General features: G+C 52.6%; 1 protein-coding gene across 7 annotated transcripts in view; it reads right to left on the reverse strand.

Moving 5' to 3' along the window:
- Positions 1-18641, reverse strand: part of SLC27A1 (solute carrier family 27 member 1) — a 36186-nt gene that overhangs the window by 2203 nt on the left and 15342 nt on the right. For 4 of the 7 annotated variants that reach the window (XM_043911023.1, XM_043911021.1, XM_043911022.1 and 1 more), the window contains exons 3-12: positions 10604-10998; positions 10314-10475; positions 10150-10219; positions 9278-9369; positions 9096-9205; positions 2703-2912; positions 1454-1613; positions 1227-1364; positions 990-1154; positions 460-606 (exon numbers count right to left, since the gene is read on the reverse strand). In XM_043911023.1, the coding sequence (XP_043766958.1) occupies positions 460-606; positions 990-1154; positions 1227-1364; positions 1454-1613; positions 2703-2912; positions 9096-9205; positions 9278-9369; positions 10150-10219; positions 10314-10475; positions 10604-10998 (1649 nt within the window). Of the gene's footprint in view, positions 1-459; positions 607-989; positions 1155-1226; positions 1365-1453; positions 1614-2702; positions 2913-9095; positions 9206-9277; positions 9370-10149; positions 10220-10313; positions 10476-10603; positions 10999-12634; positions 12718-18641 lie in introns of all 7 variants that reach the window. The other 3 variants (XM_043911027.1, XM_043911026.1, XM_043911025.1) reach the window with 3 other exon arrangements.

Consider the following 18641-nt stretch of genomic DNA (forward strand, 5'->3'; position numbering starts at 1 on the left):
AAAGCTTCTTTTCAATAAAGGGCACCATGGACAAAGTTAACAGATTCCAAAATAGAGGAGATTTAAAATGTCTGCAATTGCTAAGGAATTAACATCTAGACTATTAGGAGGAACTCCTGTAAATCACAAAGAAAGAATGAGACAATACTAAGATCGGTCAAAGATACGATTTACAGAATAGGAAACCTCAAAGGTGTGAGATGATTCGCTCAAATTTCCTAGTCCTCAGAAAAATGCCGGAAGTGAAGAAATGCACCCAACATTGCAAGATGGCCAGTGGGAGTAGGAATGAGGAATGGAAAGAAATAAGTGTGTAAATACAACAAGAGAAGGGCTTAGCTCACAGTGCCGGCTGGCTGTGGACCATCAGGTTAGACCAGGCACAGGGGCTGAACCAGAACGGGTAAGGAAACGGCTGAGAAGCTGGCAGATGGACGGACGGAGAGGCGGGGGCCGCACCTGTAGTGTCCACCTGGGGCAGGAGGCGCAGGAAGATGGGCCGGGCATAGGGTGCCAAGACCTTCTGCAGTTCCTCATACAGTGCATTGGGGCTCAGCTGGCCGTGGGGGTCTGCGATGGCTGCCATGCCTGCTTTGCCTTCTACTCCTAGAGACAGAGACTTGGCTGAGACACCACCCCTTGCCCCACCAAGAGACCAGATCCCTTCTCCAGTGGTGGCCCCTGGCCTCTGATCTCCAGCCCTATGCACCTGGGATAATGCTCGCTGAAGCAGTGGACACTTTATTGAGCAACCTTGAGCCACAGCTGATTTCATGAGCCCATTGCCTGGATGAGGAAACTGAAGCTCAGCATCAAGCATGAGGAATAATTCCAAATCCGGGCCACCACCCTGTTGAGTGCAGTTGTCCAGGCTGTGCACTGCTTTAGGTCTTGCCTACCAGGGCACCTGTACCTCCAAGTTCCTCCTAGCTGGGCTCCTCTGGGGCTGCCCCCAGGACCCCGGGACCACCCCCAGAGCCCCAGCTTGCCTGGCACAGCCACTCCATACACAGCCACATCTGTCTGGCCCAGCAGGCGACTTAGCACGCCTTCCACCTCAGTGGTGGAGACGTTCTCCCCACGCCAGCGGAAGGTGTCCCCGCTGCGGTCCCGGAAGTACATGTAGCCCAGCTCATCCATCACCAGCACATCACCTGGCAGAGGGGAGACGGGGAGGTGAGATGGTGGCCCGCCATCCCCGCAGCCGGCCCCTGGGATCTGCACACCTGAGAGGTAGGCGCTGTCGCCCTTGCGGAAGACGCTGTGGGCGATCTTCTTGCTCGTGGCGCTCTCACTGATGTAGCCATCGAAGCGACGCAGCGGGTCCTGCTGGTTGATCTGACCCACGAGAAGGCCGGGCTCCCCTGGGGAGGAGGCCGCACTCAGGCTGTGCCGGACAGGCAGGAGGTGGGGCCCCCAGCTCCCCGGGGGCACTGGACGGGACCCTGCTCACCGGTCTGGCAGGGGATGCAGAGGCCCTGGGCATCCCGCAGTAGTTCCATGGTGTCCTCGTTGACCTTCACCAGCCTGATGGGGTACACGTGGGGCAGGATGCGGCTGTTGAAGCCACAGGAACCAACCTGGGATGGGGCCAACCCAGTCAGCGAGGAGCCCTGCAATGACACGGTGTGGCCTCCCCCGACCCCACCCCCGACACCTTGCCTCTCCTGCCTCAGGGCCTAGAATTAGCACTAACTCTGTGACCTTTGATGATCTGAATGAGGGGGTTATGAAGTGCAGGCTCCCACCAGGAATCATGCCCCCTCTCTCCCCGTTCCCAGCCTCCCTTGCAGTCACATGAGGAGACCTGCCAGTCGGCCACCACCTCTTGGTCCTTAAAACCCTCCAGGCTGGCAGGAGGTGGGTGCCCAGAGTGACTCTGAAGCCATGAAGGGACACTGGCAGAGCTTCTGCCCATTGCATGGCATGCTGCCTGGCTCAGTTCTATGAGCAGAAATGCCCATCTAGTGGGTCTGCACACTGCACGCGGTTGGGCGTGTTTGTTACAGCAGCAACCTCTGCTGGTTTGGCAAGAGTGTACTCTGGGGCTGCACATTCAACCCATGTGCATGTGGGGACCAGGCCTTGTCGTCCAGCGCTGGGGACCCAGCAGCAAGAGACAGAAAAGAATGCCTGCCTCCGGGGAGCTTGCTTTATTATTCTTCTCCTTTTCTGTCCCTGACATTGGGTGGGAAAGGCTTGATAAGGGAGAAGAAGGGTCCTGCAAGGATAGACTGGAGATAATACTTGCTAATCACAAACGTCTGCATGTTTTCAGAGAGCTTACTGCAGGGGGAAAGGGTGCTATGCTGAGTTCATGATGTTCCATGATTAGAACAAACCTAAGTTGTTATTCCCATTTACTGATGAGGAAACTGAGACCCAAGAAGTCTGAGTGATTTGCCTAGTAGAAGATCAGCACCCCATTCCTGGCCCTGGATCCCCCAGAGCCCTGCTCTCCCTTGCCACCGCCATTGCTACAAATTGGGGCTCTGAAAGGCTGAGGCACCGAGCCACGCTGTGAATAGGAACTCAGGGGCGACAGTCAGGTGACTGAGCAAGCTGGCAGGAAGGCTGCCCAGCACCCTGGCCAAGCTGCCCCCCACAAACCAGGCTGTTCTATGGGAACCCGGGCCGGCGGGGCAGAGGGAGCAGTGCTCCCCGAACTCCTAGACCTCGCGGGCCGCCCCACCCGCGCCCACCTTCCCGTCCATGTTGGCGATGCTGCAGTTGCACTCGGTGGCCCCGTAGAACTCGCCGATCTGGCGGACCCCGAAGCGCTCCGTGAACTCCTCCCAGATGGACGGCCGCAGCCCGTTGCCCACTGCCAGGCGCACACGATGCCGTCCTTCCGCCTCGCGCACTGGCTGCTTCAGGAGGTAGCGGCAGATCTCCCCGATGTACTGGACCACCTGCGGGTGGGGTGGGCACTGAGCAGTGGGCGCCTCCGCTGGGGCAGAGAGGAGCCCCCTGGGGGCGGAGGCTGCCGCGGGCTGGAGGCCCCCCAGACCCAACAACCTCCTTCCTCCCATCTGGGCGCTAGGAGCAAAATGGCCTTAAAGATTATGACAGCAAGAGGACAGTCCAGACCATTTATACCTATGCACTCGCTCAGAGCCCTGTTTGAGCTCAGGATGCCCGCCCACAGCCCTGACTGGGGGGGGGGGGGGGGGGGGGGGGACAACTGTCAGGTCATGTTCTTTGTGGCTTCCCTGAAGTCACAGCACAGACCTAGCCCCAGCGGCCCAGGGAGCCATCTACTCACCACCCCTCTCCGCTGGCTCCTTCCCTCCCTTTCCGGTGGCCTCACCCTCTGGTGGGGGTCATCTCCCAGATACCCCAGTTGCCCTTGAGTCCCCATCTCCGGGTGGGCTTCTGAATGATTGATTACCCTCCCCACTTTACAGATGCTCACAGACAGTAAGTGCCCACCAAGGCTGAGAATGTGGTAAAATCTGATTTGAATCCAGCATCCTGGCTCCAGAGTCTCAATGAAACAGTTACATGTTCAGAATGAACCACCATGGCAATCATTATAGCTTCAAAGTACTCACACCAAAATGCATTATAAAATTTGACCTGTGATCAACTCCATCTGGCCCTGCCTTCCTCACTACCTTGCCTTCCTCCCTGCGTTGTCTCCCGCCAACTCCTGTGCTCACTTGGCCCTGTCACGTGGGTCTCTTCCTCAGGGCCTTTGAACATACTGTGCCCTTTGCCTAGAACACTCTTCCCTCTGAAGCACTGAGAGGCAGGTCTCAGTTCAAATGCCACCATGGCTGAGCAGGACTTGGTGGGGCTCTGATGAATACAAGCCTGTCGAACACAGAGCTCATCTGTTTAATCTTCCCAAAACGCCCTATTGAAGATGAAAGCACTAAGACCCAGAGAGGAGATACAGTTGGGCGAAGATCACCAGGAGGCAAGCCTGGGGAAGGCAAGATCACAGACCCGTGATGGTTTCTCTCCCTCTGCCCTCAGGCTCCTTCTTGGTGGCCCAGCCCACCCCATTTCCAGGGCAGAGCAAGTCATACAGCCTGGCCAATCAGAGTCCAGTCCATCCTCAGACACCGATTGGTTCAAGGATAAGCATGTGATCACAACTCAGCCAATGAGAATCACCCCTGAGACTTTTAATGGACTGGTGGGCCCACAGGCTCTTTCCTCAACTGGAGCTGCTGGGAACCCTCCTGGGGAAGCAAGGGTGGGGAGGAAGCCACCCACCCACCCCCCACCGCCGCTGTCTTGATCAAGGTGTGCCTGAAGCTGTCCACTATTTGGCCTCCTCGGTTCCATAAGTTGATATACCCTTTCCTCAAGAAAGCTAGAGTTTAGGTTAGGGCTGGGGCTAGGGTTTTGGTTTTACCTGTCAGCTGACAAAGTCCTGCCTAAGAACAGAGCTGCCCTCCAGACCATTACAAGTAGTCCCCGGCAGCTTTCAACTATCCTCTTCAGAAATTAGGCTGGGGAAGGGATAACGCAACCACAACGGAGGCAGCTGAAGGTGACAATGACATCCCTGCGGCTCTGAGGCCAGCTCTACATACTGAGAGTCAAACGGCTGATCTTTACTCTGGCCTGGACCTTTGGACAGATCCAGGGCTAAGGGGAAAACACCTCAGGTCAGCTCAGAGAGGGAGACACCAGGCGCCCCATGCTGTGACCGCCAACCTGTGGGGCAGCATCTGGGCAGAAGCTAGGAGTGAATTGTCAACCTGGGACCCCTGCTACAACTCCAAAGGTACACACCCAAGGGGACAGGGAGACACAGGAACTGTGTACCCATGGACAGATGATGGGTTGACTTGTCTATTGCCTGCCCACCTGCTTCATACAGCCAAGAAAGCAGATTACAGCCTGCTGCCTCTGATGAGGACAGCTGGGCAGTTGTTCTGGGCCAGCACCCACTACTGCAAAAAAAAGAAAAACAACCATGCAGTTTCCCCCACCCAACAGCCATGAGATGGGATTTCTGAACCCAGCAGCATTTCTTAAGTCTTCCTGGCATCCCTAGTGGCTCAGATGGTAAAGAATCTGCCTGCAATGCGGGAGACCTGGGTTTGATCCCTCAATAGGAAAGATCCCTGGAGAAGGGAATGACTACCCACTCCAGTATTCTTGCCTGGAGAATTCCATGGACAGAGGAGCCTGGCAGGCTACAGTCCATGGGGTCACAAAGAGTTGGACACGACTGAGTGACCTTCACTTGAGGATTCCACCCTCTGTACTCCTTATAGAGCCCCTCAATGCTTTCTCTTGGTCACAGAAATAACTCTTCAAGGAAACAGAACAGAAGCCTTTCAGGGGCCTGGAGACAGTGAACAAAGCCCGATGCAACATACGCATGTCAAGGACAAAGAGAGGGACCATCAGACACTGCGGGCCTCCCAGTAGGAGGCCATGACACCACCCACAGGGAACCCCAGACCAAAAAGCAGACCTTGAATCAATCAAATATCTAAAGCAGTGGTTTTCAACCATGGTGAAGACACCTGACAATGTCTGGACACATTTTTAATTATCACAGTTGGGAGGTGGGGTCCTGGTGGCACCCAGTGAATTTAGGCCAGAACTGCTGTTAAATATCCTACTGTGCACAGGATGGCCCCCACCCCAGAGAACGAGGCAGCGCCAAGCGTCTGCAGTGCTGTCCTTGAGAAACGCCGTGCTTCCACTGCGGAGAGCAGCACAGACGGTCCTTAGAAACTAAACACGGAGCTGCCACAGGACCCAGCAATCCCACTTCCAGGCATATATCTCGACAAAACTCTAATTTGAAAAGATACATGCATCTCAATGTTCACATGGAAGCAACCTAAACGTCCACTGACAGATGAATGGATAAAGAGGATGTGGTACGTATACACAATGGAATATACATACTACTCAGCCATAAAAAAAGAGTGAAATGATACCATGTGCAGCACCATGGATGGACCTAGACAGTATCATATAAAATGAAGTAAGTCAGGCAGAGAAAGACAAATATCATATATCACTTAGATGCGGTATCTAAAAAACCGATACAAATGAACTTATTTACAAAACAGAAACAGACTCACAGACATAGAAGAATAATAGTTATGAAGGGGGATCGGGGGTGGGAAGGGATAAATTAGGACTTTGGGATTAGCAGATACACATACTATATATGAAATATATATATATGAATATATATGAAATAAACATATATGAAATAAACAACAGGATAGGGAAGGGATAAATTAGGACTTTGGGATTAGCAGATACACATACTATATATGAAATATATATATATGAATATATATGAAATAAACATATATATATGAATATATATGAAATAAACAACAGGACAGGGAAGGGATAAATTAGGACTTTGGGATTAGCAGATACACATACTATATATGAAATATATATATATGAATATATATGAAATAAACAACAGGACATACTGTGTAGCACAGGGAACTATACTCAATACCCTGTAATAACCTATAATGGAAAAGAACCTGAAAGAAAGAGACATATATAACTGAATCACTTTGCGGTACACCTGAGACTAACACAACATGGTCGATTAACTATACTTCAATTTTTAAAAATGGATTAAAAAAAAAACTGCTGTGCTTAACCCTACTCCCAAGACACAGAAAATACCAGAGTGACAAGAGTATGTCAAGGCAGCAATCCCCAGACTGGGAACACACCACAGGGCAAACTCCCTTTCTTCAATAAATAGATTATAAGGGGAGGGAGGGAGACAAAGGAGAAAGAATGAGAGAGAGACAAGGAATCTTACAAGAAACATCAACTAGTTGCCATGTGTGGGTCTTATCTACTTTAAATTTAAAAATATATATATAGAAACAAGAAAAAAAAACAAAACCCATATTTTTGACATGGTAAAACACTGGGGATCAGTGTTCAGATTCCTGATGATTGAGAAATCCTGTCGCTTTTGGGCTGTGATAATGATACTGCAGTTATGTGGTTGTGGGTTTTTTCTCCTTCTTTTTTTCCCTCTTTCTTTTATCGTGGTAAAATACACATACAATTCACCACCTTAGCATTTTCTTTTTCCATCTTAGTCATTTTTGTGCGTGCATGCTCAGTCCCTCAGGCATGTTCGACTCTTAACAACTCTATGGACTGTAGCCCACCAGGCTCCTCTGTTCTTGGGATTTCCCAGGCAAGAATACTGGAGTGGATTGCCATTTCCTTCTCCAGGGAATCTTCCCAATCCAGGGATCGAGTCTGTGTCTCCTGTATTGGCAGGCAAATTCTTTACCGCTGCGCCACCTGGGTAGCCATTTTAAAGGAGTATTAAACACATTTACATTATTGAGCAGCCATCACCACCATCCATCCCCAGAACTCTGGTAAATCGGAAACTGTATCCCCATTAAATGCTAATTCCCCATTCTTCCCTCCTCCCAGCCCCTGGCAACCACCACCCTATTTTCTGGTTATGATTCTAGCTACTGTGAGTACCTAATGTAAGTGAAATTTGTCTTTTTTTGATGGGCCTATTTCATTTAGCATATCTTCAACATTCATCCACGTTGTAGCCTGTGTCAGAATCTCCTTCCTTTTCGAGGCTGAATAATATTCCATTGTAGGGATGGACCCATTTTGCTTATCCATTCATTTGTGGATGGACACTTGGGTTGCTTTCATGTTTTATCTATTGTAAATAATCTGCTATGAATATGGATGGACAAATATCTCTTTGAGACCCTGCTTTCAGATCTTCTGTTTTAAGAACAGCCCTCACCAGACACAAAAGCCCACAGAGAGGTCCCATTTACAAGAAATATCCAGAACAGGCCAGCCCATAGAGACAGAAAGATTCGTGGTTGCCATGGGGCTGGGGAGGGGGAATGGGGAGTGACTGCCAACGGGGACAGGATTTCCTTTTGAGGTGATGGAAATTTTTTGGAACTGTATAGAGGGGCTAGTTGTACAACACTATAAATGGACTAAATACCACTAAAGTGTCCACTTCAAAGTGGCTAATCTTATGTAAATTTCACCTCAATTAGAAAAGAACCAATCATCTTCTGGAGGTTTTACTGAGGTATCTATGCAGGAAACAGGCTGCTGTCTGGAGTTGCTTCACAACAAAGGGGAAGGAGGGACATGGGTGGGGAGGCAGAGGGGGCAGGACAGGGTATCTGATCTCCTCTGGAGCTGAGTGATGGGTGCCTGGGAAGCCCCTAAACGTTTCTGTCCACGTTTATATTTGCAACTCTCAATAATTAAGTTAGTCAAATGGACGGTTTTCTATTTCAAGATTCAGATTAGCAATTTTTCCCAAGACCCCCCCAACTCCAAGTAGAACATAAAATCCTCAGAAGCAGAGCAGGTCACAGTCCTCACCCTGAGGGATCCTCCAGGATGCCAACCCAGAGCCCCCACCCTGCCCTACTGTGTGATTCAGGCAACTGGCTGAACCTCTCTGGGCCCCACCTGTTCAAGGTGAGGTCAGTACCTCCCAATTTGTCAGTCTCTGGACACACCCCCTTCTCACTCCTTCTTCCACCTGGAGGAAAGTACTAGCACTTGCATTTCCACCTCCACCATGGCACTGAACCCTTCCAGGTGTCTCCTCTCACTGAAGAGGGCAGAGGAGAGGAAAGGACTTGTCTTAACCCCTACCTGCTCTGCAGGACAGTGGATGCCCTCCACCTCTGCCTCATGCTTACCCCACCAGGAAGCCCTGGACCTTGTGGCCTTAACCAGGCCAGGGCGGTGACGGCACCCATTTGCCTGCAGCTACCAGCATGGAAAACCTTTACAGCACAGGGCGTGGGGAAGGCAGCATCTTAAGCAGCTCAGGCAGTCTGCGTCCAATCCCAACTGCATTAGAAGCCTCAGTTTCCCTACCTGCAAAATGGGTGTGATGCCTTTGCCCGCTCCCAAGCAGCTATGAGGATACAAGGAGCTTACATGTTGAAGGTTTAGTCTATGGCCGGACAGAGAGCATAAAGCACCGATGGCCCCCTCCGAGCCCCCTCGCTGCAAGGCAGCCATTCAGAGAAGCAATGGCGGACGGGTCGGGGGAGCGGAGGGGTGAATGAGGGGCGGGGCCTGACCGGGCGGGGGCGGGGCCTGACCGTGCAGTTGTACTTGACGCAATCATCCCAGAAGCGGCTAGCCGAAAACTTCTTGCGCAGGACCACCGTCAGCCCGTAGATGAGACACTGACCCACGCCCACGATGTTCCCTGCAGAGAGTGGACTCGATGAGGGGTCCCCGGTCCCCCGCCCCCTCTCCCGCCAGAGCCGCCCCGTGGTACCTGCGGAGTGGTACAGGGGCAGACAGTCGTAGAGCACGTCTGCGGCCTGCATACTGTAGGAGTGATGCCCAAACGCCGCGATGCGGTAGTACCTGCGGGGCAGGGAGTGCAGGGGCTGGGGCCCACGTCCCCGAGAAAAGCGTGGGGGTCGGGGGCTGGGGAGCGTGCTGCGTGCTGGGGACACAGCAGGGACCCAGGCGGAGCCAGCCCAGCTCTCAGGGGCCTTACAGGCTGGCGGGTGAGGAACATGCAACAAAGAAAGGAAATGATGCTTGGTGCCAGGAGGAATATCACAGAGCAACAGAGAGCAGCTGAAGGGGACAAAGGCAGGGAGGCTCGGGTATCCTGTCTGGGGATGTGACTGAAACCTGGTGAGAAGGAGCTGTGGGGAGAGCTAGGGAAGGGCACGCAGGTGAAGGGCAGAGCATATGCAAGGTCCTGAGGTCAGAAGCAACCTGGCAGGTTGGAGGAATCGAGGAGAGAGCGAGCAAAGAGGCAGAGGAGGAAAATGACGTCAGAGAAGTGGCAGGTGGCGCACAACACGAATGAGGCTTTTTATCCAAGGGCCAAGGTAAGTACAGGGCGGTTTGGCACGAGTTGGGATGTCCTATGGTCGTCGAGGAGAGGAGGGCTGTTGGGGGCAGGAATGGGGGCAAGAGGAGGCTGAGGAGGGGCAGAGGACTGCACTGGGTCCTGAGACGGGCTGTGGGTTTTACCCAGTTGACATCAAGATGCCCACAAGATCCTCAAAAAGAGCTGGGGCGGGGGCAGTGGTGGGGGGCGGAGGCAGGATGATCAGGCCTTAGAGAGACGACCTGGAGTGGCTCTCCAGTGGGGGGGTGGGGGTCGGGCAACACCCACGGGCCCCTCACCTGCTGTGCACGATGATGGCAGCCTTGGGCAGCCCCGTGGTCCCAGATGTGTAGATGTAGAACAGTCGATCTGAGAGAGACACGGGTGTTGGGGACCAGAGGCTGGGCTGGGTGGGAGGAGGGGACAGGATGGGCATGGGCAGGGGGATCCCACCTGGACTCACCATCCATGCCCTTGCCAGGGGGCTGTGCCAGGGGGGCTGTGGAGGTCTCCTTCAGCACCGGGTCCAGGAGTTGGGTGTCCGGTAAGATGCCATCAGGCCCCACTTCACCAGAACAGAACTTGACCAGGCTCTTGCCCAGCTGCCCACTCACCTCCGCCACCGCTGCGGCCGGAAACATGTCATGGTTGAAGATGGACAGGTGCCCCTCCCAGGGCCGGGGAAGCACCATCTCCCTGCCCTGAGCAGCCCCAGACCCCCACCGAGAAGATGCTACCCACACCCCGCCTCACCCGCCGCCAGCTCCCCTCCGAAGACCAGGGCTTTGGCGCCCGAGGTGCCCAGGCAGAAGGCCAGGGGCTCCCGCCGCAGGTTCACGTTGAGCAGCGCGGCCTCCACACCTGCCTTGGCCAGGCCCAGCCAAAGCCCCACAAACTCAGGCCGGCCCTCCATGAAGATGGCCACCACGTCGCCCGGCGCGAAGCCCAGCCGGAGGAAGAAGTTGGCCACAGCGTTGGAGTAGGCATCTAGCTGCGCGAAGGTCCAGCACGCACCGCTGCCCGCGTCCACCAGCGCCAGGCGCTCGGGCTGCCGCTGAGCCACTGCCTGGAAGATCTGCGGGATGGTGTGGCGCGCACGCTGGTGCCGCCGCAGCTCCAGGCGCACGCGTATCAGCACAGAGAGACCGCTGGAAGGGGGATGAGGAAACGGTGTCACTGCGTGCCCCACCCGCCCCGGATACCTCGCCGAGCCTCGGCATCCCCCCACACGGAGAGAGCAGAGGAAGAGACCCCAGTTCCCCAAGGGCGACGAGGGTTCAGAGGATGCTTGGGTTGCCGGCTATCTCGGAGGAGGAAGGGCAAAGGGCTATTTACCAACCAGCCCGGAAGGAGGTGGATTCTCAAAGCTGGCCATGCAGTGTTAATCAGAGTCACCCTGTCCTCCCCCATCACAGCTTGCCCGGTGACCCTCAGGAAGCGAGGGCCCAGTCCTCTGTTTCTCCTTACTGGGAGATCCAGAGTACCCCATGCTGTTTCCACACCGCCTCCAGCCTAGGCTCCTCATGCTCTGCCTGCCTCACCTGGGCCCTGGGGTCCATCCCTGAGCTGGGTGGCTGCTCCACTCCCAAATCTCTGAATGGCACTAGGCTGAGTTGGCTGAGTCATCCAGCTCGGGTGCCCCCACCTAAGCAGGGGAGCTGCCTCTGCCCCAGGTGGGGCCAGGAGACAGGCTAGTGAGAGGCCCTAACGGCAGGTGTCTTGTTCCTCTGTCCCCCCCGCCCCCCTCCCCACCCCCCGACAGAGGAGACAAGGCAATCAGAGGTCCCAGGGGAAAGGAGAACTCCAGGAGAAGGAGCCAGCCTCCCAAATGACCCTGTCGAGATAAGCAACCATCACTGATGCCAGGCCATGAGATGAGTGAGACTTGAACTTGTTTGTATTGTTTAAAGCAAAAGTGATGGCTTTTAGATCACAGAACCGAGAAAGCCAGAACTTCCCAGTACAGGAGCTCAAGAAACAAGTGGTCTCCTGGCTTTATCTGGCTCCCTGCACCACCATCCAGAGTCCCTGGCTCTGAGAGGTAACTTCGTGCTGAGTTAAGCCACTGATGAGTGAAGACCTGTTTGTTACAGCAGCTTCCTCTGCCCTGACCAATACAAGTGGTCTTGACTCTGCCCCCTCTTGAGGCTTCATCTGGCTATTGTGTCCCACCAGTTTTAGCGTCAATTTGGTTATCAGAACCATCCTTTGTGTCCCTGCTGCTTCCTCTGTGCTGCTTCCTTAATTCCCTGCAGTGGCTTCCTCAGACTCAACAGATCCACAACAGACCTCAGCATTTTCATTCATTCATTCATTCCCTCTGTCCCTAATTCATGAAGGCAGCTGATGTGTATCAGGGCCTACTGTGTTTGTTTTTTTCAGTTTGAAGATCTAATTGGCTTTATTTATATTTTAATTAGAAGATCTAGTTGGCTTTATTTTTGTTTGTTTTGTTTCAGGATTTCTTTTTTCTTGGTACCAGCACCTACTGCACACTGGGCATTCTTGGCTCAGAGACGACAAGATCCAACCCTTCGAGGCTCATAGTTTTCCCAGGAGAGAAACCCCCTCTACATAAATGAATGAGCATGAGGAACATGCTAGATGATGACAGGCTGTGACAGATGACTCAGCCAGAGTGACGTGGGGCAGAATGGAGGCAGCGGTGGCCCTGGAGAGAGCCAGGCAGGTAAGGCCTGTGCAGGGCCTCAGAAGTGAAAAGCAGTGGTGTGAGTGTAAAGCCAGGCTCACAGCCGGTGCAAAGGCCCTGGGGTCGGACTGGACCTGGGGAATGGAGGAAGACAAGGTCCTGGGTGGGCCGGGAAGGTCTGTTAGAGGAGAGGATGGATCCACACAGCCACCTGCATCTGCAGTTTTTTTTTTTTTTTTTTGCATCTGCAGTTTTTAAAAACGAGAGGTCAGGGTTCTGAGAGATTTATGAGACTTCCTGTTTGGGTCAAGCTGCACATCCTGAGTCCCTGGAAGGCCCCTCTAGCTGCCCCTGGGGAGGGACCAGGATTCTGTGGCCCCTGTGACCTGGCTCAACTAGAGCACCTCCACACACGTCACCTGCCAGCACACTGGGCCATACACAGGCCTACATGCCCGCTCCTTCTCTGGTGACTCCCGTCACCACCTCCCCCAGGGAGCCTTCCAGGGCTTGGGCCCACTGCTCCCCCATCACGTTCTCAAAGGGGGCCAGTCTGGGCTGGGTGCTGGCTGGGCTCAGGGAAAGTTCTCCTGTCCACCCCAAGAGCCCTCCCTCATCCCCTTTACCTGCACCCCCCCCCATCAAAACCCCTGTGTGAGGCCACCCTGTTGGGAGTCCGTTTTCTCCAGGGTTATGAGCAGCCACGGAAGTTACATCTGCTCCAGCCAAGGAGCCTAGCATGTAGTAGGTGCTCAGTAAACAGAAACTGAATAACTGCGTTCTTGCCTGAACTCAGAACCTGGTGTGCCTGCCCTCTCTAGCAGCCAGCACAGGAGCACAGACTATTCCATTCATCCCCAAATGGTGAGAACCTACTGTGTGCCAGGCCTAGAGAGACCCAGTGGTGATGGAGACCAGCCCTCCTCCCCCTCCATCCTCCCCACAGATTTCCCCCTCACTCACTCACTCCAGCCTCCTTGCTGTTGCTTGAACACACCTGGCACGCTTCCACCTCAGGGCCTTTGCACAGGCTCTGCCCTCTGCCTGGACCACTCTTCTCCCAACATCCAAGTGGCCCCTCCCCCACCCCTGTAAGGTCTTGGCTCAAATGCCACCCTTTCAGGTAGCCATTCCTGGACCCCCATCTGTTATTGCATCACCCCCTCCTCTTCCCTCTCGGGTCCCTGCTTCGTTGTTGTTTTCTGGCTGCGTTGCATGGTTTGTGGGATGTCACTTTCCCAAGCAGGAACTGAACATGGGCCATGGCAGTGGAAGCATGGACTCCTAATCACTAGGCCACCAGGGAACTCCGTCCTGCTTTTTATTATTATTGTTCTTTGACCATGCCTCAAGCATGTGGGATCTTAGTTCCCCACCAGGGATCAAACTCACAGCCTCTGTAGTAAAAGTGTGACGTCTTAACCACTGGGCCACCAGGAATGTCCCCTCCTACTTTGTTTTTTAACATGGACTTAAGGTCTTTAAAGGGCTTCCCTGGTGGCTCAGATGATAAACTGCCTGCTATGCAGGAGACCTGGGTTCAATCCCCGGGTAAGGAAGATCCTCTGCAGAAGGCAATGGGAACCCACTCCAGTATTCTTGTCTGGAGAATTCCATGGATAGAGGAGCCTGGCAGGCTACAGTCCATGGGGTCGCAGAGTCAGACATGACTGAGCAACTAACACACACACACACACGTATACACACAAATGCCAAATGCAGTTTACTCATTCACCAGTTGCCTCTGAGTTGTCTCTCCCTGCTCCTGGTAGACAGGGCTTCTGTCTTTTTCATTCTAGGCCCAAGAGAAACAGCAGTGGAGGAGACAGACCAAGGTTCATCCTCTTGGAGTATAGTGAGCCTGCCACAAATAATCGCATGGGACACTTGGAGGAAGGGAAGAGGGTCTGGGGCTCCCAGGCCAGGTCTGAACCTCGCAACCAAAGGGAGCAGCTGGTCAGGCCCTGGTCAGATCCTTGGCAAAGGCAGGGGCAGCCACACATGAATAAGGTCTTGGGGCAAGGCCTCTCTGTCTAGGGGCCAGCAATGGGGACAGATGTGAAGAGCGAGGACAAGGGGTCCTGGGCAGAGTCCTGCCCACCAGGTCCCTTTGAGTGCCTGCTCTGTTACTCTTGGTGGCTGAATGGATCCTTGTAAGTGAACATCTCCAATTGGAGCGTTCCCCTCTCAAAGCCGCTGTTTGCAGCAACCTGGTGAGGGGGCCCAGAGGAAGCAACACCCTCTGCATCTGACCAGGAGCCTGGCACATAGTAGGTGCTCTGTAAACAGAGGTTGAATGATTGTATTCACATCCCTGAACATGGAGCCCAGAATCCTGTCCCCTCCTGGCAGCCAGTACGAAGGCACAGTTTCCATCACTCATCCTGGAAACAGTGAGCACCTATTGTGGACAGGTGACCTGATCAAGTGGAAGAAGGCAGATCAGTGGGGCCTGGGGCGGAGGGCAGGGACACTAACAGCAAAGGGGCAGGGGAGGTCCTTGGGGAGATGGGAATGTCCCATATCTTTTTAAATGATCGATCCAACTTTTACAAATATTTATTTATGTATGTATTTGTGGCTGTACCGGGTCTTGTTGTACACGGGATTTCTCTGGTTGTGGCTAGCAGGGGCCGCTCTCTGTCTGAGGTATACAGGCTTCTCACTGCAGTGGTTCCTCTGGCTTTGGAGCACTGGCTTCAGGGCAGGTGGGCTCCGGGTGTTGCAGCTCAAGGGCTCCAGAGTGCAGGCTCAGCAGTTGTGGCGCATGTGGCCCCTCGGCATGTGGGATCTTCCTGGACCAGGGATTGAACCGGCATCCTTTGCATTGCAAGGCAGATTTTTAACCACTGGACCATCACGGAAGCCCAGGAATGTTCTATATCTTGATGGTGGTGGTAACCTGGGTGTGATACCCCAAGCCCCACTTGAACACTTAGAACGGGTACATTTTATTATATGTAAATTACGCCTCAAAAACAATCCATGAAGACAGAGCAGACTGGTGGTTACTAGGAGCTGGGGAAGGGGGAATGGGGAATGACTGCTAATGGGGACAGGGTTTCCTTTTGGGGTGATGGAAATGTTCTGGAATTAGAGCTAACGGTTGCACAACATTGTGAATGTATTCAATGTTGCTGATGGTAAATTATACGCATTTTACTACAACAAAAATTATTGAAATTCGTGAAGCCTATCTGTGGCAAGGTTAAAAAAGGGAGTCCTTGCCTTCCAGAGATATATTCTGGGAAACTAACAGATGAAAATACGTGCCACTGAGATTTAGACAGAGGAGGAAGTGGGTGGAGATGAGGAAACAATCATATGAAGATCACGAAGGCTGGGGGGTTGGCCACGTGGGCTTATTACATTATGCTTTCTACTTTTGCAGCCTTGAATTTTCCAGAGTAGAATTTTTAATACATAATTTTTTAAAATAAAATTTTAAAATTAAATAAAATATTTTAATATGTTTCCATTTTAAAAATTAAAAATTTTTTAATTTTTATTTTTTTGTCCACACTATGTGGCTTGCAGGATCTTAGATCCTTGACTAGGGATCAAACCTGGGTGCCCTGCAATGGAAGCATGGAGTCCTAACCACTTGACTGCCCAGGGAATTCCCTAAAGTCTTAAAAGTTAAAAAAAATTAAAAATCAATTAAAAAAAATAATACTTTAACTCTCCAAAGGCTCCCATTGTTTTGTTGATCAAATGCCTTCCCTGTGACCTGGGAAGCCCGGCATGGACCAGCCCCATGCATCTGACACCTCTTCACCCTTCATTCCCCCAGCTCGCTCTTGCCTCCTTCCCTGATCTTCAGCAAGTCAAAGGCTCCCACCCTAGGGCCTTGGCACAGCTCCCACTGCCTGGAGTACTCTGCCCTAGGCCCCTCATTGAGGCTCAAGGGTAATCTGTTACATAGCAGTGGGTAACAGTGGGTAAATACACTCCCAGTTCCCACTTCCATACGGTTTTATTCCTTCAGAGCAATCATCGCAATCTGAAGCTGTGGGTTTCACAGTTCTTCCTTTGTGGGTTTCCTAAGTCTGTTTCCATGACAGCAGGCACCCCATCTGTCTGTCTATCTGTCTATTGTGTCCAGAGCTGTAATTCCAGCACTAGAGATAGGGCCTAGAATGTAAGGATAATGCTAATGTCCCACAGGCTGACTTGAATGCAACCCAGTCTCTTCTATGTGACTGTAGTTGTGGAAACGTGTCCCCAGAATTCATGTGTACCTGGAACCTCAGACTGTGACCTTATTTTGAAACAGGGTCTTTGTAGATATAATTAAGATAAATATGAGATGAGGTCTTCCTGATTGCCTAGGTGGGCCCTAAATCCACTGACAGGTATCTTTATAAGAAGAGAGAGGGACGTCCCTGGTGGTCCAGTGGTGAAGACAGTGCACTTCCACTGCAGGGGGTGTGGGTTCGATCCCTGGTTGGGGAACTAAGATCCTGCATGCTAGTGATGCACATGGCCAAGAAGTATTGATCTTAAAAAAGAAGAAGAAGAAGGGAGAACACAGAGACACAAGGGAGAAAACCCTGTGGAGACAGAGGCAGAGACTGGAGTGATGCAGCCACAAGCCAAAGACACCTGGAGTCCCCAGAAACTGATTTTGGCTTCTGGTCTCCAGGACTTTGAGACAAGTTCCTTTTGTTTTAAGCTACCAGGATTGTGGTAATTTGTAACAGCAGCCCCAGGACACTCATACAGAGGACCCTGGTGGGTACATCCTGCATAGGGCCTCCTGGTTAATGGAGACAATAAGATTCTGTGCCTTCCAGGTCACTGGGGGATAAAAGAGATGGATGGAGACTTCTAAGGACAGGGCCTGACATGTCTTACATTCTCAATCAACTCTGCTGCTATCCTGTCCTCAGGGAGGTATGCACTATCAATAAGAAATCAGAATTGAATTAGCATTTTATCTGCCCAGCAACTTGACTCATGCTCAGCTGCTTCAGTCATGTCTGACTCTTTATGACCCTATGGGCTGTAGCCCTCAAGGCTCCTCTGTCCATGGAATTCTCCAGGCAAGAATACTGGAGTGGGCTGCCATTTCCTTCCCCAGGGGATCTTCCCAACCCGAGGTTCAAATCCAGGTCCCCCGCATTGTAGGCAGATTCTTTACCATCTGAGCCACCAGGCAGGCTCCCAGAGTTGACTCATACCCACCCTGCAAGGAGGAAAGAGGAACAGACAAGTTCCAAGAGTGGAGGCCAGCACAAGAAATCCCCAAGGCGACTAAGAGATGGGGCAAGATATCACCTGAGAGTCTTGTGCAAACACTGATTCCTCAAGTCTGTCCCAGAGCTCCGAGCTCCAGCAGAGCCCGGAGGAAAGAAGTGGCCTGGAGTTGAAGCTTTGGTACCACCTACCCACTGTGGCACCCGGGCAGATCCTGCCCTCTCTGGGCCTCAGTTTCCTTACTTGGGATCAGAAGGCTAAGCATCACAACCTCTAAAGTATTCTGCAGCTCAGCAAAGTGTAGGTCCTGCCATCACCCTGTTTACAAACAGGAAGCGAGGCCCAGAGTGGCAATGCCTCTGTACGTGGGGAAACAATAGGACTCCTGCCCTAATACCTGTCAAGTGTATTAAGTGCCCGACCAAGTAAAAGGACTGAATAAGAGGGATTTATCATCACTCTGCCCAGGAGGGTCCTGCCTCCAGACTTTGCACCTGGTGCCCCCTCTGCCTGGAGCAGGTCTTCCTTCTTAGGCTTTGCAAGGTTGGTTCCTTCTTCTTTGAGCACCTGTGCGGGGTGCCCCCTGCCAACCGCCCTGGCTGAAATAGTCAAGCATGAACCCTGACTCCCCCCTTCATGCTGTATTCTTTGTGTCACTTGCTCTCTTTTTTAAGAATAAATTTTATTTATTTATTTTCATTTTTGGCTGTGCTGGGTCTTCATTGCTGCTCGGGCTTTTCTCTATCAGAGGTGAGCAGGGGCTACGCTAGTGGCGCTGGCTCCTCTTGGAGAGCACAGGCTCTAGGGGCAGGGCTTCAGTAGCTGCTGCTCCCGGGCCCTGGAGCACGGGCTTGGTCGCTCCACAGCGTGTGGGATCTTCCCAGACCAGGGACTGAACCTGTATCTCCCACACAGGCAGCTTGGCTCTTCCACCGCTGAGCC

Source organism: Cervus elaphus, chromosome 9 (assembly GCF_910594005.1).
Source record: "Cervus elaphus chromosome 9, mCerEla1.1, whole genome shotgun sequence".
NCBI lineage: Eukaryota > Metazoa > Chordata > Mammalia > Artiodactyla > Cervidae > Cervus > Cervus elaphus.